The sequence below is a fragment of the Platalea leucorodia genome (genome assembly GCF_965183815.1).
Source record: "Platalea leucorodia genome assembly, chromosome: 13".
In the NCBI taxonomy this organism is placed as follows: Eukaryota; Metazoa; Chordata; class Aves; order Pelecaniformes; family Threskiornithidae; genus Platalea; species Platalea leucorodia.
In genome coordinates this window covers 4,543,822-4,567,599 of record NC_138835.1, presented here as the reverse complement: position 1 = coordinate 4,567,599, position 23,778 = coordinate 4,543,822, and the positions used below count along the sequence as shown (strand labels likewise).

At 54.7% G+C, this 23,778-nt stretch overlaps 3 protein-coding genes across 6 annotated transcripts in view; 1 reads left to right on the top strand and 2 right to left on the bottom strand.

Moving 5' to 3' along the window:
• NECAB3 (N-terminal EF-hand calcium binding protein 3) overlaps positions 1–8,312 on the top strand; it is a 28,908-nt gene extending 20,596 nt beyond the window's left edge. The window contains exons 6-13 of one of the 2 annotated variants that reach the window (XM_082325928.1): positions 3,206–3,342; positions 3,535–3,656; positions 3,979–4,058; positions 4,499–4,552; positions 5,228–5,340; positions 7,032–7,109; positions 7,350–7,441; positions 8,218–8,312. In XM_082325928.1, coding sequence (XP_082182054.1) covers positions 3,206–3,342; positions 3,535–3,656; positions 3,979–4,058; positions 4,499–4,552; positions 5,228–5,340; positions 7,032–7,109; positions 7,350–7,441; positions 8,218–8,246 — 705 coding nt within the window. In that variant the 3' untranslated portion in view covers positions 8,247–8,312. Of the gene's footprint in view, positions 1–3,205; positions 3,343–3,534; positions 3,657–3,978; positions 4,059–4,498; positions 4,553–5,227; positions 5,341–6,324; positions 6,669–7,031; positions 7,110–7,349; positions 7,442–8,217 lie in introns of those variants that run through there. The other variant, XM_082325927.1, reaches the window with a different exon arrangement.
• Positions 591–1,397, bottom strand: ACTL10 (actin like 10; the record flags this gene model as incomplete). Its single annotated transcript, XM_082325673.1, is given in 3 exon segments — positions 591–715; positions 718–1,202; positions 1,204–1,397. Coding segments are annotated over 3 exon segments (804 nt in total).
• A 4,739-nt stretch (positions 8,313–13,051) lies between the features above and the next one.
• CBFA2T2 (CBFA2/RUNX1 partner transcriptional co-repressor 2) overlaps positions 13,052–23,778 on the bottom strand; it is a gene marked incomplete at its 3' end in the record, with an annotated part of 63,791 nt that continues 53,064 nt past the window's right edge. For 2 of the 3 annotated variants that reach the window (XM_082325924.1, XM_082325926.1), the window contains exons 4-11: positions 22,208–22,297; positions 21,442–21,623; positions 20,545–20,798; positions 19,749–19,834; positions 18,436–18,631; positions 16,436–16,504; positions 15,982–16,172; positions 13,052–13,342 (exon numbers count right to left, since the gene is read on the bottom strand). In XM_082325924.1, coding sequence (XP_082182050.1) covers positions 13,052–13,342; positions 15,982–16,172; positions 16,436–16,504; positions 18,436–18,631; positions 19,749–19,834; positions 20,545–20,798; positions 21,442–21,623; positions 22,208–22,297 — 1,359 coding nt within the window. The remainder of the gene's footprint in view (positions 13,343–15,981; positions 16,173–16,435; positions 16,505–18,435; positions 18,632–19,748; positions 19,835–20,544; positions 20,799–21,441; positions 21,624–22,207; positions 22,298–23,778) is intronic. The other variant, XM_082325925.1, reaches the window with a different exon arrangement.

Sequence of the window (23,778 nt, the reverse complement as noted above, 5' to 3'; positions counted from 1 at the left end):
TTGTTCCTCCCACCCCTGTGGCTCCTTGCTGACCTCGGGGGTCCTGCTGCACTGACTGCAGGAAGGAGCTTTCCTGCCTGCTGGAGCAGCCCCCTTCCCCATGCTCGCAGCTGCAGGCAGTGCATTCAAAAAGGACAGCTTTGCTGCAGTGCTCTAGCTGTGCATGGCCTCCAGCCTGGAGCGTTGGGGATTGGCTGTTGACCGGCTGTACGCAGACAGTCAGCATTCCCTGAATTCACAGTACAAGCTGTGGTTGTGTTGCCAGCCTGATTGATAGAACACATGCTGATTAGAGTGATGGTGGATAGGCATAGAAATAACCCGGAGTGTAAATGAAAAGCGGTTTACTTCTTTTAGAGCATTTGAATTGACTTTGCACACCTGCAGCAGCGCAGAAGCTGGCCCGCAGTCACCACCACTGCCGCAGCTCTGCCCGGAGCAAGAAGACCCTCCTCCTGTAGCAGGAGCTGTGCCCCACCAGTGGGATGCTTCGAGTGCACGGTTGTTGTCTGCGTGCTGGAATATCTTGTGCGTGTACTCAGCACCATGCTCCTGGTACTCACTCTTTGCCATCCATGCATGCTGAGAGGTCATGAGTGACACTGCCATCGAGCCCCCCCTGCCCAGGCTGCTGCACTCCTCTCTGGGCTCGTCAGGACCTGAATCTGGCAGCCTGTGCCATAGAACAGGGCATTCAGCTCTAAGAACATCCTCTTGGGAAGCCAGAAAACATTGAGGGGCCCCCTGACAGCACGACGTTACTCACCGTGTCCCTCCTGGCATGGTCGGGTACCTTCTGGAGGCTCTGCAAGGCCAAGTGGTGGAGCCCTGGGGAGCCTTGGTGGAGTAGCTTCGGTTGGAAGAGCGGCTCCAGGCAACAGAACCGTTCCTTGTCCAAGGTTATCCAGTGCCCATCAGGAGCCTGAAATCTGGCTGGATGATGGTAACCTTGGTTGTGGAGGTTTTTGTAGTCCATGGAGACATAGCAGTATTGCTTCTTCAGCTGGATCACTGTTGTCTTCTTCAAGGCCTTCAGCACTGAGGGGCTGTTGGGGCTCTCCATCAGCAGGCTGTGCAGGTAGCTGGAGAGGAAGCCACCAGCCACCCCGAGGTGGTAGGTGGCCTCCCTCCAGGTCTGGCCCAGGCAGACGGAGGTGGCATGGGACACTCCTGCCCCAACCTCCATGGCCAGACTGGTGACTGCTGTAGGCACAGAGGGAGAGAAACCTGGTGTTAGCTGTATACAGGGCTGGCACCCTGAAGCTCTCAAAAAGCACCTCCACCAACTTTTCCCTGTTGGTGAAGGGGCCAGAAGGGGAGTCAGCTGTGAGCACGGGCTGTTCCTCTGGGAGGATTTTCAGGCCACAGAAGAAGAGGTGGCTCCACAGGTTTTCCATGCTGTCCTAGTCCTTAACGATGCCGTGTTTGAGTGGGTAAGTCCTGGGTGCTATGGTGAAGCTCACTGTGCTTTCAACAGTAGTGGGATGCTGCTGGGTCTCCCCCGTCACGCCTGAACTGCAGGGATGCAGCATCACGGTCCTCAGCACAAACCTGGGCTGCTTCTGGCCTGCACAGCCTGCCCAGGTGAAGCTGCTGCCATTGCCTGTGATGACTGCAGGCTTTGGCGTGACTGGCACTGAGGGACACCGGGGAGGGAGGAAGAGCCTCAGCCTGCGGTGGAACAAGAGAGGTCTCATGGGGGCAAACCAGGCCAGGTACCTGCTCCACAAAGGAGCCTGTGGCTCAGCCCCAGTGGAGGACAACTGTGCCTGCCCTAGAAGTGTCTGTCTCTGGGTATGTGCCCCAGCCTTTCCTCCTGTCTCCTCGCTCCCTGCCTTGCTGAGCATCCCTCCTTGGGTACCTTGTCTCCATCCCTGGGGGCTGGAGATTTGCCCCAGGCCCTTGAGTCGTCTAACAGTGCAAGGACAAAACTCCAGGGGGTTCTAAGGAAGCAAGTGAAAACTGGACGGGAAAGTAGGGTGGTTGGACCAGGTTTCAGGGCATGGTGCTGCCTGCAGAACCCATGGCACGTGGAAAGGAGCCATGCTCTGGGCTGCGGCTGGTCATTGCACCCAGATTTTTGCCCAAGAGGATCTGTGGTCACAGCTGGCAAAGGGAGGAGGGAGTTTGGGGTGCCTCTGTGTGTGTCCAGGCACTTCCCTGGCTCTCTGTGCTTCTCAGACCTGCTCCTGGGGCATGGCTTGCATCCTGACCTACTGTTTGGGTGCTCTCCGGGCCAGCTTGCCTTCTTGCCAGGATGCACGGTGACCACTTCATTCTCCCCAGCACTTCTTGCATGCCCCCCGGACCTGCCTCTACCTGCCCCCAGCACTAATGCCCGTGGCGTCCCATTGCACGTCAGACCAGGGAGGAGAGTGGTGGGGAAAGGGCACGCAGCCCTGCGTTCCTGCTGGACTTAAGGGTCTTTTCCAACCTTAACGATTCTATGATTCTATGGACACCCCTCCAGCGCCGTAGGGTGGATTGGCTGGGACTCACAGCCAGATGCAGCCATCCTCCTGGCGCCTGTCACTCGTGTTCCGTGGGTGATGTGGGGCTGCGATGTGGGGCAGCTCTCACGCAAGAGCAAGTCAGCTGTGAGCAGGCGTGCGTTGGAAATTCAGCAGGGATCTCTTCCCATCGGAGCTGAGAGGCTCAGCACTGTCTTCCTGGGGAGAGAGGGCACGAAACCAGCCCACTGCCCTGCCCTGCCAGTGGCAGGGTGCTCACTGGAAGGGGCTGCCTGCGCCCGGGGGGGTTGCTGCGGGCTCTCCTTAGCCTGACCCCAAGTCTGTGCCCTGCCAGCCTTGTCCCAAGAGCCCTGGTGCAAGCAGAGCAGTGTGTGAACCGTTGGCTCTGCCTGCCCTGGAGCCCTCCCTGGAGCTGGGGGCTATTTCTGCAAGCAGCCTTTAACTTAGGGCTTCAGAGTGTCCATCTGTGGTCCCCCACGGCTCCCCGGGGCCGTGCCAGCCAGGGGCTGTGCTGGGGCCGTGGTAGGGGGGGGTCACACCATGCATGTGACCTCACAGGTGTGCAGTCAGAGGATGCTTTTGTCCTACAGTGTCGTCGTTTCCTATGATGCCTAAAAATTTGGTTGGAATCCACCTTGTTGGGTTTATTTAAGGGCCAACCCCTCCTAGATGCAGCTCTGCTACCCCCACGCAGGGTCAGGGGCATCTGACAGATCCTCTCCCTTTTCCCACAGAGGTATGAGACCTCCTCGAAGATGGAGCAGTTCCTGACCCGCTTCCTGCTGCGGGAAACCATGCACCAGCTGCAGTCCCTGCAGGCCTCGCTCGAGTGTGCCGTGGACACCGTGGAGGAGCAGGCGGGACAGGAGAGGTAATGGGGTGGGATGTTCCCGTCCTCCCCCTCTCCCCACCGCCGCTCGTGGGGGTCACAGCATGAGGCAGGACTCACGGGTTCCCCTAGGGGGGGTACATCTGGGAGCAGGATCTGCCCTTTCCAAGCCACTGTGAAGCTGACCCATATAGTGAATGATTCCAGCCCCCCCTTTGCATTTTATTCTTTCAGAAAGGACATAAAGAAATCCGAGACCTCGGTTGGCCTGAGGTCAGGGAGACGATGCGGGCGCAGAGGACAGAAGAACATCTGTCTGTCTCCAACGGACCCCTATTCTGGGATGCTAACAACAGGTATCCACAGCCCGGCTGTCCCTTGGCTCGGTGTCTCTGCCCCTGCCCCACTGGAGCCCGGAGTGGGTGTGGGAGCAGCAGCATGGGACAGCGGGGGCTTGTCCGGGACAGAGCCTGGACTGTTGCACCCAGACACCAGCTGGAGCTTCTCTGGGATGTTGTATCTCTCAAGTAGTGGGAAAAGTTTCAGGAGAAAACCAAATCAGTTTTTTGGTTTAAATCCAAGGTCTTGAAGCTTTTGTGGTTTTCTGAGTCTTAAGCAAGCTTTTGCTGTGATAAAAGCAAACTGTTTTGGTGATAACTCCTGCCCTTCCCTGTGCAGGCGTTTGTGTCGAAGACAACAGCCAGTGGATGGCACAGATCAACAGGCTCCAACAGCTCATCGAGAAGCTGGAGTGCAAGGTGCGTGGCAGAGGGGAGGTGGGCTGGGGGCTGCCCCGCACCTTGGTGCTGGCCAGGCTGGCGCTGGGACCTCTCCCTGTGCCACCAGCCCTGGTATTTGGTCCTGGCATTGTTACAGAGCTGCACCCATTCACCAGACCCAAACTCGCAAGGCTGCTCATCCCTTGGTGTCTCCAAAGCCCCCCTTCTCCCCTCAGCTGTGCTGACCCTCCCCTGGCTTCTCCATGGCCTGTGCTGATCTGACAAGTCAGTCTGGACCCACCGAGCCCCACAGCTGTGCAGGTCGCATCCCTTTTCTCTCCTGGGTAGCTGAAGGAACGTCCCCAGAGCGGTACCCATCTGTCACGCTGAGCTGAGCTAGGCTGTGGGTTACTGCCACATTTTATCTTGTTGCAAAGTTCTCCCAGTAACGATGATTTTTCCTGTGGTGTTAAATACAGAGCCCACGCCTGGAGCCACTGAAGGAGGAAGCCATGTGCAAAGGAAGAGATGCAGTAAGTCCCTGTCCTGCTGCTTGTTGTTTGTAGGTAACCCCGTAGTGTGCACAGATCCCCTCTCTCGCACAGATGTGCTTGCGCAGCCCCTGTGCCCCGCAACTGGAGTCACCTGGGTGAGCTGCTGGCTTTGATGTCGTGGGGGGTCCACTGCTCGGCGATGTAGCAGGATGGGATTCAGAGCTGTGAGCTGGGCGTGGGACCATCCACAGGGCAAATGGAGCTCCATCAGGTCCATGAAAGCCCCGGGCAGTGCCCCTGGCCAGCCCAGAGGAAGGCAATGCTCCACTTGTGAGTGCCCAGATCCCCCAGGTTTGCTCCGAGCACCCGCAGACCACACAGAGCCCCAGTGGAGGGGTCCCAAGGCCCCTTTCTGCTGGGGGAAGGACATGGGGAACTGCAGCAAGCCCCAAAGCAGGACCCCGCCACTGGGGGATGGAGCATCTCCTGTTGGTGTGGTCCTCGTTGTAAAGGCAACCTGCCCAGGTAGGAAGAAGTCACTTTAAGTTGGCGTTATCCCCAGCGTTGTGGTGCCAGCCCCTTCTTGCAGCTTCCCCCGTTCCCCCGCGGTGCTGTTCTTGCTCGGCACCGCCTTGTCCCGCAGCTGGGTGGGAGCAGGGAGGGCAGGAGGGGCAGATGAGTCCCTGATGCTGCCTGTCCGCTGTCCCTTCACAGCACATCCTGGTGGCGAAGAGGCAGATCTCGGTGGCGACCAGCAACATTGAGGAGTTTCGCCAGGCGTTCAGGTCCTACACGGAGGTCACCGCCGGGCAGAGCAGCTGCCTGCAGTAAGTGTGGCAGGTGGTGGGGGCTTTTTGTGACATGGCTTGCCCAGAAACAGGAGCTTTTAACACAGCACCCTTGGGGGACAAAAGGGGTCTTTTTGCAGAGTATTTTTTGTGCTAGTCGGTGCATGGGTGGGCTTGGCATGTGGAGGTTTGACCTTGCAGAGAGGATGGGACAGTGTCACAGTGCCTGCGGTACCGTCCCATTGCTTGCTGCACGTTCCCTCAGCAAGAACCACTTGTCAGCGTGTGGCAAGGACAAGGCTGTTTTTTTATGCACAAATGGCTGTGGCATGCACATGTAAGAGGATGCGTGGATTCCTCCAGCACTGAAGGACTTGAAAGTAGTGGGGGAAAAGTCAAGGGGAGAGCTCATGTCACAGCGTTGCCTTATGTAAAGTGTGTGCAGTGCTGGTGGGAAGTGGCCATGAACACCTGAAGCTAACCCCCGCATGAGACCAAGGCTCTGCCCCCAGCACCGCTCTGGAGCTCCAGACATTGCCGAGGATGGAGCCCAGGTCTGACTTCAGTGAGAGGCTGTTGCCAGCGTGTCCCTGGAGACTGCACAGCTGCTCTTTGAGAGGCGCTTTCCTTCTCCCATGGGAGATTTCAAGCCGCTTTCAGTGGGAAATGTTCGTGTTGTTCCCCTTTAAAGTGTCATTTTTCAGCTCTTCAGTTCCAACAGCACAAAATTGCGTTTTCAGTCCAAACAAAAGGAAGATACTTGTTTTGACACGTGTGGCAGAGAAAATAATGGTATTTTTTTTCTTTGGAATTGGTGGGCTTTTCTGTCATGAGAACTATTAGTGTAGACAACTGGGTAGCGTTGCATGGGCAGGCTCTCCACGTGAGTGGAAAGCTGGAGCGAAGCCTGGGGAGACTCTGCCGTCCTGGTTCACGCCAGGGAATTGCAAAGCGCATTGCGGCCCCTGCGCGGGGGCTGCAGCCTCTGAGCTGCCGGGTGACTTGCTTTGCTCTCCCCCCCAGGGCTTGGTCCCTTCCTGCAGCCCTTAGCAGCAGCTGGAGGAGACATTCATCCTCAGCTGGAATTCATGATGCTGCAGCTGAGTGCAGATGGTTCCCCAGGCTCTGCACCCTGAGCCTTGCTCTCTCGCCTCCCTGCTGCTTCCCTCTCCATCTTCTTATGGACTGGAGAAAGCCCCAGCCAGTTCCTCCAGCAGAAGGCAGCGTGGGAAGCATCGCCTGGTGAAACAGCATCACTTTGGGGGGCAGCGAGCTGTGGTTTTGTGCTGTGCTCCTTGCAATTGTGCTTCAGTTTCTCGCTGTGTGAAGGGGGAGGGATGACACACACCTACTCCAAAGGGCTGGAAGGATTCACTCCTTCATCAGGCTGTGTGCTGCAGTGCTAGGGACACGCTAAGAAATACTTAATAAAACACTTAACATGGTGGTTCCTGGGCAGCAGCAAGGAGCAGTTTAATAGCTGTAAAGCTCCTCTGCTGCCTGGCTGCAGGAACTACGAAGCATGAAGGATTTGGGTTCGGGATCCCCTGGAGCCGTGTGCCGGCCCTGGCAGCCACAAATAGTGGCTGCATCCAAACCACTCTTTGAAAGCCTCGTGCTGAGGCTCATGTGCAGACCTGTGCCCCTCGCTCCCACGCCTGGCAGGACTGATGTGGCCGCACCGTGCCACCTTGCCAGGCCCCATCTCAGGGTCACTCCTGTCCCCGCAGCGTGTCTGCCTGCAAGCTGACGGACGAGGCCTGCTTCATCCTTTATGAGTTCTGGCAGGACGTGACTTCATGGAGAAGGTTGGAGGCTTTCCTTGTGTGGGGCTGGGTCCAGATGCTCTGGGTGGGGGGAATGAAGGGGGTGAAGACCCTGGTAAAGGATTTGGGGGGCAGGGCAGGAGTGGATGTCCTGCTCTGGGTGGTGCAAAGGCAGCCCTGTTCCCCATGTGTGGGCAGGGATCCTGGCGCACAGCTGCTCCCCTACAGCACAAGGTGCGCACAAGCCCTGCGCCCTCCTGACCCTGCACTCCTGTTTTACAGCCACTTGCAGTCCAGCTGCAGCAAGACTTTCCAGCAGGCCATCATCAGCTTGCTGGAGTCCCCGGAGCTGCTGACCACCATGCTTTTCCCAGGTGAGGGGGGGCCGTGGGGCTGGCCTGGGGGGCTGCGGGACGCCCACAGGCCCACGCTCCTGCTCTGGGTGGTCTGCTGAGGGCAGGAGCAGTGCGGGGAACAGGCACTTGGGCTCCCTCCAGAGCAGAAGATCGGCTTGGGGGTGACCTAAATTGTGTTTTTCAAACCAGAGAGACCTGTTTCCCGTGGCAGATTTGGTTGTGTGTGCTGGCAGCGCTGCGGGGCCTTTCCCCTGCCTGGGGGATGCTCTCAAACCAGGATGCTCTCAAACTGGGACTGGTCATTCCCAGTGGCTGTGTCCAGGTTACAGCTCAGCGGTGCTGAGACTAGCTCAGGGAAAATGCATGTTCCCAATGGTACCGACAGCAATCTGAACAAGATGTGAGGAACTGGGAGAGCTTGGTGACAGATAAGCCCAAATTAAGCCCCGGGTTGCTATCGCTTTCAGGTCTTGTGTAAAATAACATGAAACACGGATTAATTTGGACTAAATCCCACGCTGGTGATACTCCTCCTGACCTGCCAGTCCCACTGACTGCATTCCCAGTGCTCCCCTGCCGAAGTCACCGCAGCTGCAGCAGATCACCCATCTCCCGGCCATGCCATGGCTGTGCTCCCTGCCGCGGGGTGGTGGGTGCTTTAGAGCTGGGTGCCAGGGATCTGCAGAAAAGCCTCAGCTGCCCCCAAGCAGGGCCAGATCCCCCGCCTCTGCCACCCCAATCCCCCTCCCCTGTTTAACACCGCGCATCCCTGACCCCTTCCCCTCTCTCCCCAGCCTCCTGGTGGATCATGAACAACAACTGACCCTGGGTGGCTGCTTCCAGGACGCCATCAGCATGCGGAAGGATGCGGAGCCCTTGGCACAGCCATCGCTTTCCCTTGTGTTCGTCACCTCCCTGTCCCTCGTCCCCTCCTGTGGACCAGTGGGGGCTGCCTGCCCATCGTCCTTGACAGTGTTTTACTCCTTTGCTCTTTTAATGTTAATTTATTTATTCCCCCCCCCCCCCGCCCCGACAGTCTCCTGCTGCCTGGGGGAGCGGGGTGCTCACAGCAGCGCTCATGGGAGTCGTGTTCAGGGGTGGCAGCCCAGCCCTTGGGGGAGCACTGGTCTGGGTGCTGTGTCCCGGCAGCCCTCAGCCCCTCTCGCACCCTGGGTCCTCTTCCTCCCCGTGCTCCTCTTCCTCCTGGCTCTGAGGACAGGCCGAGGCTCCACAGGGTGCTGGGACAGGCTGGGGGACATGGCTCTGGCCTGCTGTGGCATCCCCGCACCCAGCCTGCCAGAGCCACCCTGGGCCAGCAGCGGCTCTGCCCAGGGAGCTGGGCCGCCTTGTATGGATTGTGAATAGTGTTTTATAGAAAAAAATTTAAGTATTTCTGGTAAGGCGTGCCAGATCCGGCCCTGGCCATGCCAGCAGCCTGTGCAGCCATTGAAGTGGCTGTGAGACTGGACTGGTGCCCCCCCCGCCGTCTCCATGGCTGTGCACGTCCCCCCAGTAAACCACTGCGCACCGCCGGGGGAAGGCAAGTGTGGCTAATAGCTCTGTTGCTTCATCCTGCAGCTCAGTTAACATAAACCAGAGTTAGCAGCAGTTTCAGTGCTGCCCAGAAGAGGTTGTAGCTGAATTAATGGTGATGGGAGTCAGTGGCGGGGGCACAAGATGAGTGGGGAAGCCCCTCTGGCTGCAGCGGAGCAGAGCCCCCCCGGCCCATGGGTTGCACACTGGGGGTTTCTTTGTTGGTGCTGGAGAAGCAGATCCTCTGCTGAGCTGCTCTAAGATGCACTGGAGCACAGAGCAAGTGCTACCAAGGGCAAGCGGGGCTGGGCATGGCAGGCAGGGACCGGCAGGGCAGTGAATGCCCAGAGGCAAATGCCTCCTGGCATGGGAAATGCCACTGCCCTTGCACCCTGCCTGTCCCCGACACCCGGCATGGTTCACCTAGCTCACCACAGGTACCCGCGCCCTGGCCCTCGTGCGCCTGGGTGCCTGGCCCCACAGCACCCCCAGAAACACTAATTTGACTGTTTCTTCCCGGGTCCTGAGGTGCAGTAATTAAAATGCAGTTAATTTGTGGCTGACGGGGCAGTGGGTACAGCTCCACCCCGGGGACACTGCATACAAGCTGTGCTGGGCACAGTGTCACCCTCTGCCCTGGTACCGTGGGGCCACAGTGGGGAGGGGTGTGGCTGGGTTTGGGGTGCTTTGCCCCAGCAGGAGCTTCCCAGGGGCTCCCCGGGTTTGGGGTGCAGGGAGGGTGACCTGGCTGACGACGGGCGTGATCTGTGGAGCTGGGATCAGGAGAACTCGTTAGAGGAGTATCCACTGCTGCCAGCTCAGATGGGCACTGTCAGACCCCGTCCCATGGCAGCCTCAGGCAACCAAACAGCAAATGCTCTCCTGCCAGGGATGGGGTGAGCACGTAGCCATGTGGGACCCCTCCTCCCAGCACCCAGTTATTTACCTAATTATTGGTAACTGCTCATTTCCCTGGCCAAAGCCACAATTTGCTGTGATCATGGGGCAGAGGAGGCGGCTCCAGCCCCCTGCTCAGGCAGCTGAGGCCCTGCACCACCATGGCAGCCACACAGGAGGGGACCGGGGGCCAGAGCTGTGCCGTGGGCCATGGGTAAGGGGTGAGCCAGGCCCGGGCACGGCCAGGCGTGGGTTAGAGCTGGGCACCCGGGCAGCCACGAATGGCAGAGCTGCAGCAGGCGCTGGCTTGGGGATTCCTGAGCTGCAGGGGACAGCTCCCCCAGGACCGACAGCAGCATCACCCCCGCAGGGGAGGTAGGGTCGGGGCGAAGCAGGGTACAGGGGAGGCAGGTTTCGTCCCACACGGCTCCCCTGGCCACGGCCTAGCAGAGTTCCCACAGGAACCCCGCCAGCGGCCTGAGCACGGCAGCAAACCTCTGCTCCTGCGAGAGGAAGGGGGAGCTGTATGATGAATATAGTCTTTTTATTGACTACTTTTGAGTAGAACAAACTAAATACATCTGTAACAGTTTGGGTTCCTTTATACAGTACATTAAATAAGTTACGCACAGGAATGAAGTAACAAATTTCTATTACAGAATTAAATGTCAAAAAAAATGGAAACCTCAACCCAATGTCTTCCCATGTCCGAATTTCACATTTATCATTCCATGTTTAAAAAAAAAAAAAAAAAAAAAAAGAGAGAGAGAGAAAAAAAAAAGAAGCAATCGTTCTAACCATGACTGTTAGTATTTCATTCATTTACACTGGGGTTAATTTTAGTACACGGCCATCAAAGTTGCATGAGAATTATGGAAGACAACCTATTTACAAACAATTTCTTCCAGCCCTGCCCTGCTTTTCTTTCCACGTCCGACCTGGGGGCAGTTGGTTGCCGCTGACCCACAGTGTACGGTCAGGACTGCAGTGAGGATGGGGACGTCGCAACTGGACTTTATTTACCTGAGGCAGCTCCGAATTTGCACGCATCCCATTAGGGCAGGGGAGCCCTTCAGCCCCGCCGGCTCCCGGGGAGCAAGCCCTAAGCGTTTGCTGTTCCTCCCCGCTCGACACGGCCTCCTCCTCCACGCTGCAGCCCTGGGTGCAGCGGCGCAGACAGAGCCGCTTCCCAGGGCCTTTGCGAGGGGCACAGCACGTGGGGTGGTGCAGGGCTGCTGCAGTTCGGGGCTGACCCTGCTGCCTCCGTCGCTCCTGGGGTAAAACCCTCCGGGCTGGGTGACGCCTTCCCGGGGCCGCTGGGGCTCAAGTGCCACCCCAATTCAGGGCTGCAACAGCCCAGCACCGTTGTGCTCACCTCTGAGGAGCTGTGTCCGTGCGAAGGGCTCTGCCGCAGCCGGGAGCCCTGGCACCGTGTCCTGGAGGATGCAGTCAGCTGCCGCTCCAGAGCTGTCTTGAACAGCAGGCGACGTTGTGGCTTTTTTTGCATAATAAAACCCTGCAGACACGGGAACCGCCCGCTCTATCCCACAACAGCAGCTTCCGAAACGGCTTTCCCTAAGGGACAAAGCTGGTTCAGCACATCGCTCGTTTATCCCCAAGGCAGCCAGCAGCCAGCTACACTGCTGCAAACTCAATGACGATTCATTACATCTCTATTATTCGCCTCCAATTGAAAAAGTGATCAAAAATAATTTGGGAATTACTCGCCCCATTGGGCTCCAGCCCAGTAATCATACAAAAACAGTCACGGAAACATGGCTTTGCTGAATAGATGGTTTTCTAGAGCCCGTTTGTGTGCAGCATGGGGAATCGGTGCAGCTCCCCAGGGGGCACGTGCCCATCCCTCCCACGGGCCGCGCCTCTGATGGCCTCCGTGAAACATCTGAGATGAGCCCCACTGTGCCCCGAAGCAGCCCTTCTGCGGGTCGGTGCCGATTACAGGGTTTGCACTGCCCTGAACCCCTCCTTCCACGCCACAGCAGGGACTCTCCGAGCGATGGATCTCCCCAGGCTGACCACAGCATCCCCGTGGGACCTTGCTCTCTGCCTGCGTTTTTGGGATGGTCTCTGAAGGCCGGACGAGGCGGTGGTGACTGCGCATCCCTGGGCATCTCTGCGGAGGAGTGCAGCCGGCATCCGAGCAGCACCGCAGAAGCCCCCTGGGGCTGGGGCTAAGAACCAACGTAGGACACCAAGTCCTGCATTTATTTTAACAGTTTGGCCAATGCGCGTGGAGAGAACAGACTATAAATAACCCATCACAATCGCGTGAGGATCTCTGTGGTTAAAAACAACGGCAGTAACTCTCAAACCAACACCTTCCATGCAGTGAAAAAAAACCAAACACTTTCTGCATAGCAAAATAACGGCACCCAGGTGGAAAGGGCAATAACCGCCCACAACCAATCCAGATTTGCTCTGCGCTTTCCCCCAGCAAAGGTCCCACCCAGGGTAACACGCAACTGGCTGTCCCATCACAGAACAGGATTAAAATAAGGCCACCCAGAAGCGACCGTCCGTCCTTCCCTGGTACTGACATTTGGTTTAGAGCAGAAGAATCCTCTCCTCCCTCTCTGCAACCATCAGCTGCCAACCTGCCAGCGGGAGAAGAGGGCTCGGCTTTTGCCATTGCACTAGAGGGCGAGATGCTCCTGCTGGGAGATTGGCTCTGGTCTGTTCACAGCACCAACTGGCCAGCATGGCCATCTGAGACGTCACCGTCTGGGAGCAAGGGAAAAAAAAAAAAAATAGATGCCTGTTATGGAGAAAGCTAGCTGGAGGAGGAGGCGGCTCAGGCACCTCAGGAAAGGAGCTTGGGCAAGTTTGACCCGTGAGGACAGGGCTCAGCATCTCCCATGTGCATGAGCAGCGCTCTCCACCGAGTCCAGGTCCCCCCCGAGCGAGTGCCCGGCCTCCTCCAGGTCCCAAATGATGCTCTGGTACCCCCTGCAGAGGGACGGGCACGGAGGCGCCGCGGGCAAGGCCAGCCCCAGTTCTTCATGAGCCACAAAAGAAAAAAGGCAGAACGCGATGGCAAAGCCCGAGTGTTGGCGCTCTGAGGCGGCGGTGCGATGTGTCAAATGTGTCAAGTGATACAAGTTGTTGTGTTTTTTTTTTTTTCCAGCTTAAAAAAACCCCAGGGAAACTAATCAAATGGACTGAACCAAAACTTCCCCTTTAGAGTCCGTTCGTATCTATTGCTGTCATGGATGCCGGGGTGGAGGACCGGGAGGTGGTCGCCGAAGTCTTCTCGAGGGCCGGGCTGGGCACGCCGTCCAGGCTCTTGGCGGCGGCGGCTGCTGATCGGCCCGTGGGCAGAGCCAGTGGCTTGCTCTGGCCGTGCAGGCCTTGGCCGCAGATTCGGTGGTGCCTCTCCCAGTCCTTGTGCTGGCAGAAGGAGCCGCAGTACCGGGCGATGTTGCAGCCGCTGCACGTCTCGCTGGCTTTGCGACCACAGTTCCAGCAACTCTGCAAGACCAAAGACGCCACACTTTAAAATGGGTTTAGTTTCCAAGAGCTGGAGGACAGTGCTGACTCAATAGCTCTGGAGGGAACTGTTCATTCCCCTCTGGCCTAGATTTAGTAATATTAAAATGAGCAATCCATGAATCCCTGCTATTTCACAGCCCTTTGCCAAGGGTACTAACCCCTACTCCTCTGCTCTGCCCAAAACTGCCTGCCAGACTGCACTGGTCACATCCTCTCCCCTAGACCCACCCAAATGCATAGAGGAAACAGCAGGCAAGGACTAAAAAACACGCTGCAGATGCTGTTCTTCGGTCTTTTTACTTCCTGTTTGAAGCAGCTCTATTTTGGTATCGCTCCCAGCCAAGTGCTCTCTGCAGGGATTACAGCATGCTGCACAGGCACCATTTGCTTTGCACCCTGCCTAGCTGCACAAGAGGTCAGAGCAGGCTAATTTGGAAAAGAAAAAGCTCATTTGAAAGCCTCCCAGCCAGGTGGAAGCATTGCCAGAGCCCAAGCTTCAATCTGGAAGCGGAGCAAGGCGCCTCTGGCTGCTGGGAGAGCTATCAGATAGTGGGCTTACGGTGTGCCACCGCTTCCTTATGAGCGTGGGAGCAAGGGGCCAGCGCCGGGAGCTGCGGCTGCAGCTGCTCCGAGGAGGGGAGCAGGCGGATTAGCTTTCCTGCAGCTGGACTCGTGTGTTAGCAATCGCATACTGGGGAGGGCAAGTTCAGCTGTGGAAAAGCAGCCTCTGCCAGAGCCTGCCTGCCTCTAATCCTGCCTAACAGGGCACCCTTCGCTGGCCACCACTTCTGCAACCACAAGCAAAAAGCTGTTGAAGCAGGAAAGTGGGGTGGTGGGAGATGCTGACCTGTATCGGACCTGTTGCAGGGAAGGGCAGTGAGATTCCTCGCTCCCGGGGTGCGCACCGGAGCCACCAGCTCCCGGCGATGGTTTATGGGCCAGCAGCAAAGTGCCAAAGCGAGCTGGTTGGGAGCGAGCTGCTCCAGAGCCAGCACATCCCCATGGCTCCTTGGTCTCCCCTAGAGAAGCAGGGCTCGTGACCAAGAAAAACCCCCACCGAAGCCTGCGGTAACTCTTGGAAAACTGGGTCACTGCTTTACAGCTGTTTACACTTCAAGTGGTGTTTTTAAACCGTATTTCAAAGGTTACATGGTGTGCCAGAACACGTGGCAGCTTTTCAGCGTGGCCTTTAGAGAAGAGCTCTGGGTACCGGGGAACTGGGACTCGTGCTGGCGGGGGGATGCTCGGCTGCTCCCGAGGTCCTGCACTGCTTCCTGGGACAGCCGGAGGAGGAAGAGGACACTCCTCTGGTATTCCCCTATGGCAAAATCATTACTTGTCTCATTTCTTCCGTGGCTTCCCAAGCAGTTCCACCCACTCCCATCATGTGTTTACTGATGGGTGCATTCGTCCTGCAGTGATTTAATCAGGAAATAGTATAGACATACTTCTCTGTAATACCACCTAATATTTACATGGTTCCTGCCGTGCACAGGGACCCTGGCACCCGGCCTTCCCGAGCCCCGGCCAGCAGGGCGGACAGAAACCCCCCAGGAGGAGGGAAGTGGACTCGCTGCCTGCACAGTCCCAGCAGACATTAACTCCACGTTCCCATCAGATTTCTGCTCGGCAGAAACAAAGCCTCTGCTCTTACATTCATGCAGAGAAATTAAAACAAGAAGCAAACCACACGTGGATGGGATGTGACAGTGCAGGAATTAGCCATGCAATTCTCCTTGCCCAGTCCAGCTGAGATCTCCAAAGCTTAACAAAGTGAGCTTCCAGTTAAGCAACTGTGACGATAATTAATGATTGAGGAGTAGAAAGAAATTCTCTAAGACACCCATTCAGCAGGTGTTGCCGGCTATGGCAAGCTAAGAGTTACCTCTTCTTTTCCAACGTGCAGATGTCTCATTAGGTGTTACGAGCCTTTCCGTAACGCAGGGACAGCCACCCCGCACAGACACTTCCCACCTATCCCCGTACGTACAGGCGCGGCATAGCAAGAGACATGGGGAGCCTGTTTCTGGAGATGAGGTGACCACACGCTGCCCGGGCCCATGTTTTGAGAGCCAGTGAAACAACGTCCAAGACAGTATATACGCACCAGGCAGGTCTGCAGCGCTACAGGACGTGGTACAGACCATCAGGCACACATAGCCTCACCTAAAGCCTAGGTTCTACCCTGTGCTATTTTAAAGCCCACAAACGGCAATTCCTTTTCTGCGCAGATCAAGTACCCCACCAACAGCAGATTTCTGAGCTAAGTGGAGAGCTGCATCCACCAGCATCCCTTTCCGTTTGCTTCCACACCTCCCTCAATCCCAAGAAATCCCTGGTCGTTACACTGGGCCCAGCTCACAGTGCCCAGGGGTGCCTTCATGTGGCTGCTGCGCACACATGGGTGCTGCAGGCACTGTTTAGGCTGATTCCCCTGCCAGCAAAATCAAAAGCAAAAGGTTTTTTTTATCAGTGCATCCCTTTCGTTATTGATGGGAGAGAGACTTCTAAAAGGAAAGGGGACGGCGGACCCGCAGGCTCCAAGTCACTGCTGGGCAGGACCTGGAGACTTTGTGAGTCTTTGACAGTCCCTTCCTAGGACATTCCCTGCACCTTACCTCTGTAGACTCCTCCTGCTCATTTATCACTAAGAAAGCATCCTCGGTGGCCTGGCGCTTGGCATCCGCGATGGTCTGCTCCATCCGAGCCCTCTCAGAGGCAATCATCTCAAACGCCTTCTGCTCAGCCTCCGCCACCGCTTTCTGCACCTCCGACATGGCCTGGCGCTTCACCTCGTTCACAGCTTCTTCTGGAAGAAGAGAGCAGCTTCACCCACCCGCCTGAGGAGCAGTGAGGTCAGGCTCAGCCCCACGGGATCTCCGCTGGCATTGTACAGAAGGAGCAGAGCCCTTTGGAAAACCTAGGCTGGGGGCGTTGGTAGCCAGATGTGCACATCCTGGGGCGTTCCTGCAGCTGGGCTTCTCCTGTTTCTGCAGAGCAAATCTGCAGCATCTGTGTTTACCTCAACTGATCTGGCAGAATCCCTCGCTGAGGTTACGAGCAAACACTTACCAGCTTTTTTCCATATCTCTTCAGTGACGTAGCCCGTTCCCGACCTGCTGCTGAACTCCCGCAAAGAATCTGTTGGAATAAGGGACATAGGAAAAGGTTGGCAAAGCTTTGTCTCACCCAGCTGCTGTTTAAGTGCTCAGCGGTACCTCAGTACATCATGGCACAGGGTGGAATTAACCAGCTAAAACTCAAAGCAGAGAATTTCTACAGTTAAAGCCGTTCATCAAACACACAGATGATAAATTACAACATTTAATTAGTGCCTTGAATAATTTATGACATTGTATAACCCATTTCCATCTCCTGGTACTCTGTAACAACAGGTGATGCTTATAACTATATGCCATCAAACATCTGCACTGTCCAGCGACTTTGAGCATCAATCTATACGACCAGCAGTTTATATCAAACGCAGCACTTTCCACTCCCAGGGGCAATCAAAGGCTTGAATTGATGGACAAACTGTCCTGCAAGACATCTTACAGTGAGAGGTGTATACATTCCCCAGCACCCAGAAGCCAGCGAAGAGCCTATGTGACAGATGGGGACGGCCATGCGAGGACCTAAACACCGACTGCAGTCACACAGCGAAGCTTTTCAGAAGCCTCATCCTGTGTTCTATCTGCATCCCTTTTTTTAAGGCTTCAGAGTAACTTTCTGAAGGGTCAAAACAAAATCTGATTCATGTCAAAGGCTGGTGGGAGAACCAAAGCACTCCAGGAAGGTGGTGAGGTTATTTAAGCCTGCAGCACACCTGGGGATGCTTCTTGATGTTTAACTGCACCTTCTCACAACAGCAACAGAGCTTGAAAATTAGCCCTAGGTCCCATGAGGGGAGAAAGCATCAACAATGTTCCAAATATAAAAAAAAAAAAAAAAAAAAAATCACCTTTAACATGGGTTTGTAAGTATATTAGTCATGATATACTTAAATATAGCAGGGTTAAAAGCTGGCTGTGCTCAGCAGGTTGACAGGCACGCCCAGCCACCCCGCGGGCTCGCCGCATGCTGCTCTGCAGCTAGGGCTGAGCCACAGGCGCTTGGTTTCTGAGAAACTCGGATTGATATATTCTATTTTAGTTTCTTCTTCTTGTGTACTTGTTGTTTTCCCAGGAAATACTCGTTCTTACTGTCTGGGAACTATCAAAACTTGTTCAATTGCAGCTAAATCTGGGCTGGGCTCCGATTTGGATGGTTCTTTTTGACATGCAGGAGGATTCACTCTTTATTTTGTACACAAACAAGTTGAATATATATCAAATTGAGATTTTCAGTTTGACATTTATTCTTATTGTTAGAAAGCATCCATTTTTTATTATTGAATGACCAGATTTTTTTTTTTTTTTTCCCCCCCAGCATTTTATTTGCAGCATATTTGTTTGGATAGAAATTAGAATTGCATCCAAATGCATAAAATCAGTATTTTAGATTTGTTTCTTGTATAGGGTCAAAACTCCTGCATACTGGAGGGGAAAAATAGTCAGCTTTAATAAAGTTAATTTGACTCACGATACAAAAATAGAATTAATAACTCAGGTAGTAGTTCTTACAGCAGTCTTCAGTATTTTTAGAATTAGGAGATCTTGACATTTAAAATCCTTTAGGCAAGACAGACTGGAAGAAGAAGAGGGGTGGAACCAACCACCTCTTCTGCCTTTTCACCCTCTGGTTTCTCAGCTTCGAATGAACTTGGCTCGGTTTGGTCAGCACGTACAGCTCAGGGACAAGGAAGACGCTCTTCTCCTGGCACCAGCAGAAGGTGCTGCTGCTTCCCAAAGGTGCCTTCAGCAAACACTGCTTCCAGGAGCTCACCCAGGAGCTTCCACACGTCCCATGACTTTTCTCTCTTCAAAGCTTTGAGAACAGTTATGCGCTGCTTAAGGATTTAATTTATATTATAATTTGAATATATTATCATCACTTTATGCCTAATATAGCTTTGTCGTAATTAGACACCTACTTAAAAAGGTCCTGGCACAGCACACCCACCCCTCGCTTACCGCTGCCGATGGAGTCGGAGCTGCTGGGGCTGTGCTGCCTGGAGATGAGCTCGCTGCCTGCCTTCCGTGGCTCGGCCGTCTCACTGCACCGCCTCTTCCAGTAGTTGAGCTCTTCCCGATCGGCCTCCTGACAGCGCCGCAGCACGGCCATCGAGCGCCGGGTTTTCTCCACCATCTCCATGATGCAGTTCAGTGCCTGCAGGGAGGAACCCATTTTCAGTCTTGCTGCCCACCGATGAGGTCATCTCCTGAATTTCTCATTGGAGAAACCGCAGGGACCATTCCAGGAAGATGAAACATGAGGTCATTTCACAGGAACAGGCTCTGAGCACAGTGTTTCGGATAATGCAGTATTCAAACAGGCAGGTAAGATCAGGTCCCGTGCCCACACGTGCAGCAGCGATGCTGAGCAGCACCAGCTGGGAAGGAGGCGGTCACACCTGCTCCTTGGGGCTTTGGTCACCGTAGGAGGTTTACAGCCATGCTTCTAAAGGTGGAGGTGAAAAAAATCCCCTTTCCTATGTGAACAGGGTGTCCATGCAAGGGCTGGCTGTGATCCTGGTGCCAGCTCTCCATAGCTGCATCCCAACTCACAATTATTTGGCTATGGCATCTCTACTACCCCGCCCCCTCCCCCCCAAAAAAACCCGTATCAACTTTAGAGCATAAGCAAGCATGGGGTCTCTCTGCATTTGTGACCAAAATTGAATTTCAGTCCCATTTCTTTGGGGGAAACACTCCAGTGAAGTGCTTGGATGAGCAGCCTTGCTCAGAGGGAAAAAACAGACTGCAGAAAGTCTGCCAGAAGTACCAAGTCTTGCTGTTGGTACTTAGTTGAGGCCCATAAAAGGCTGGCAGCCCAGGAAAAAAAGTCTTTAAAAAATAATGATGCATTTACTTATTCTGTAAACTCCACATTCTTGATGCATGTAGCACACCTACATGCTTGTCGGTACAGCAGTGGCCTGGGCTGCTGCAGAAAAGACGCGTGCAGGGACAAGGCTGGGTCGGGTTGCTCAGCCAGCCAGGGCAGCACATGGCCGTGCTCTGCAGGAGGAGCTCCCCAGCTCCAGATGCTTCGTCCAGAGCCACCAGGCTTCCACTGACCATGGGGAGAGAAAACCTGCCAGGAAAGTGCTACTGCTCCTATCTGCCCTCCCCACCATCCATCTTCTTGTAGTGGCTTGTTCCTCTACAAGCCACTAGGAAAGCCTGGACATGGTATCATTAACAAGAAAATAATGAATTGGAGCAGGCGGAGCACTGTGTTGCCGCATCCCACAGAGCTTCCCACACCTCCTGCCAATCCTTACATGATCGAGATGCTTCCACTCGTCAGCCCACTCTCTCTCTGTTAAGCGGTGGTCCACCAGCTCGTCCTGGTATCCTCCATTCAAACCTGCAACAAACCACAGCCAGAAGAGTGATTAGATGGACTGAGTGCTTTCAGTGCTGGAGAGGGAAGGTGGCCCCGAAGCAATAATGAAGAGCTGTATTTCCAGCTACATATAGCTGGGATTTTAAAACACATCTCAAGGAGGTGGCTCTACAGGGGCAATTCCATGCCAGTGCTTTTATCCTTGTCTGCGTCACTGTTTCAGAAGTGCTACAATCCACTCACGGGTCTGGATCTGACCTGCCTGGGGAGCTGGCTCCCTTATTATAAGGCCACAGGAGCTCAGAGCTTGTGATTCAGGCTGCCCTGTTGGAAACACAGCGTGCACCTCCCACACACCCCTGTGGAGAAACAGGGCGGGGGGGGTCAGGCTCTGTTCTCCTGCTTTAGTGATCTTGGAAAAGTTAGTTTCTATTTCCCTGCCCTCCATTCTTGCCTGCTGGGTTGGCTGTACTCAACTCACACACCAGGTCCTTCCTCCTCATCCTCACCTCCAGTCTTTACATGTATACAGGGAAACACAAACTCACAATCTTCCTGTTTTTAGCCTTCCATGGCCAGTTGTTTTCTTTGAATTCCCTGCAAAAACTCTGCTGAGGATGGGCCCAGCATTACACAGCTTTGGGTGCCAGTGGCCAAGCAGGGACCAATGTCAAAGCTCAACTGCTGGACCTCACAGCCTCTGCGACTAAAAGCCCTCCAGTCTTTCTCACCAAGACCGCCGTGCCTGTCCCGAATCTCTCTGTGCTCCAACATCTTGCTGGCGTCCCTGTAGAGGTGGGAGGTCGCGATATCTTCCAAGGTGTAGTGCTGGAGGGGCGGTGGGGTGGGGTGGAACTGCCCCCCGGGGTTCATCAGGGGGATTGTCAGGGCAGGGCTGTGCCGGGGCGCCGGGCTGATGGTGCACACCCTCTTGGCCGGAGGCTCGGTTGGCAGCGGCTCCCTCTCAAAGCTGCTGTCTTCCCTTCTGCAACCACACCGGCAGAGAGAGGTGTTCGTTAGCACCGCATAAACGTACTCGGAAAGGGAAAGATGCAGATTTTGAATCAGCAGAGTTTGGGCAGCGATGATTCTACCAGAGGGTAAAGGCAGGGAGCTAAAACAAACATGCTCAACTTGTGAACAAATCCACAAAATGACCCTGTCAAAGAGAAAGTTCAAGATGCCCAAGTGTTGTGATTCATCTTTCCGAGCATGACCAAATTAAAATTTCACAGTTTTTATAAATTCGAGGCATGCTCCACATAATTACGTAACAACTTTTAACTTGGAATAAAAGTGGTGAAAATGAACCGCATCCTTCCCAGCCCTGACAGTACCTCTGCTCGCTGCCCGGGGAGGCGGAGAACTGCTCAGCTCTGCAGCTCAGGCTTTTCAGTGTTACCCAACAAGTCCCTCTGGGACAGAACCTGCCTGAAAGAGGATCCCCACCTGAATTCGCAGTGCAGGAGAAGCAATCATCGGTGTCTTATTAACAGCCAGAATAGTTGTTGGGAGTGATAAGGTCCTACAGTTTAGCCCTGGGTGCTGTTTGAAGCTTTGACAGCAGCAAAGTTGAAACAAAAGTCATGACTTCAAGAACTTGGCAGAGCAACGAAAGGTGTTTTTACCTGTCTGGACTGTGCCTCTTCCCATTCCCATTCACCTCGATCAGCAGCTCGGAGGAGTCAGCGGGGGACGTGGTGTTTGTGTTCAGCAGGATGTGCTCGTGCTGCGCCAGGTACTGGGAGGGTGTCTGCTTGGCAGCCCGGGCGCAGTGCAGCAGCTCTCTCTGCAGCAGCGGGAGGTTGGCCTGGAAAACAAGTGTGGGTCTGGTTTACGCAGGCTGAGGGCAAGGTGTTTCCAGCTGTTTGCAGAAGGTTTGCTCTGTGCACATAATACCTCAGAGCAAGAACACCTAGAGCCTATGGCCCCCACTCAAGATCCTCCAGCTCCTGGCGTCTGCACTGTCCGATTTACCTGTATTTTCTCGAGAGCTGAGGGTGGCCTGACGTCGGTGCACCCAAAAACCAAGTGCACAGAAGTGCTCTGTGCTTCCAGCATCTACCCACCCCAGACATGCTCCGTATGCCAACACTTCAAATATTCTAGATCTGAACACTTGCAAATAAGATTATAGGATCAGAAGCTGCCGAATGGAGCTTGGTTTGTCTCCTTTATCCCTAACATACAAGCAGACATATGTGCCACTTGTTATAACGTTAGCTTTCCGCAAGCCAGTCCCACATGGCCACCGCTATGGTCTGTGCAGTCTGTCTTGGACTTTAACAAAATTGCTGTGGTGCTTGAAACGAGAGCTTTCCCAGCAATGACATGCTGCCAAGCGGCACAGACCGGCACATGGAGCGTAGGCAAGCCCCACCAGCTCCCTCTCACCTTCAGAAAGGGGATCACAAACGGCCGGAGGGGGAAGTTCGTCGCCTCTTGCAGCTTGCAGTGAAATTCCTCGATTGTCACTGTTGAGTTCTGAGAAAAAAAATTAAGAAATGAAATGACAATTTGTTCTTATTTTTAGACATGTGGGAAATGGCTCCAAACAAACAGAACTGGAAGGGAGACTGCATCTGCCACTACAGGACTAACGACGTTTGCATCGGATCCTGTCTAACGCAGCCAAAAAGACCCAGGCCAAGGGAGTAGAAATGCTGCACTAGGCGAGGGGTGAACGCTGCGCACAGCCAGGCGCTGCCTGGCCCAGCATCCTCCCAGCTCTGGGGCCCAGGGACTGGCTCTGGGAGGCAGCAGGACCCAGCTGGCATCTCCCTGGCCAGGTGGCCTGGGGCAGGCTGCAGGGAGCCAGGCTGCAGGGAGCCAGGCAGCGATTCCAGCTGCTCCGAGTTGCACACCTTCCTCTCCTCCATCCTCCCTTTCAGCTCACCTCGTCTAACCTATCCGCCATCCACAAAATCTCTTATCAGCCTGCTGCTCACCCCACTAGCATGGTGCTACCCCGGCCCAACCTTGCGTCCCCTGTGGCTGTTCGGGCTGGGTGCTCCCTGGGATAAGCAGCATCTGATAACCTGCATGTACAAAGTTCATCCCTGCAGCAATTACTGCAATTAGTGGCGAGAACGACAGTCCAAGGAACCTGGACACTTTATCATTTCCTTTCCAAAAAGGTAAGCTAAGGTACTACCCTACACCCATGGAAATATGTATGCCTGCCTCCTTTAGCAGCAACATTATTCTGCATCCAGTGCTCAAGCCCCCGAGGATGTGGACAGACTCACGTTCGCTCTGCCCACGCCAGCCTTGGAAGCAGAAATACCCCAGGCTGCTGCAGTCTAGCTACCTTTGCTGCATGCTGAGCCTCAAAAGAAACGTGCCAAAAAGCAGAGATCAGCTCGGGAGCAGTGCTGGGTGCCACATGGGACCGCAGCTGGGCCGGCGACGTGGTGCTGTGCTCCAGGGTATAAGCTGTGGGCTTGCACAGCATTTCTATTAGTTAGTTTGTATACTTGCAAATATTAGATACAATTCCACAGCAAGACCTGTTCAATTGGTTTTTGAAGGGCGTTTTCAGCTGTCCATAGCTGCTAAAGGGCATGAGGGCACACACACTGTTTGCACATGCACACGCTTCCACCAACTCCAGCTCTTGCAAATTCAAGCGTAGGAATGCAGCAGAAGGGCAGAAGATGCATAAAAGTTATTTTCCAAGCCCTTTCCTGTAGCTGCACCTTCAGACTGTCACAGGCATGACTATGACTGGAAGAATCAATGCCTTTGGTAATGCAAATATGCAATCACACAAAGCAGCAGCAGCACACCAGAAGCCCAGACCTCCTATTTTGCAACAGCAGCCTTCCCATCCTCCGCAGACCTTGGCAATAGTTAACTTTGCTATGCCAGTGGGCTTGTTTTAAGATATGCAGAAGCAGCCCATAAAGAGGAAAAAAGTCCATTAAATACATCGCTACATATCAATAAATAAAGTCTTTGAAGTG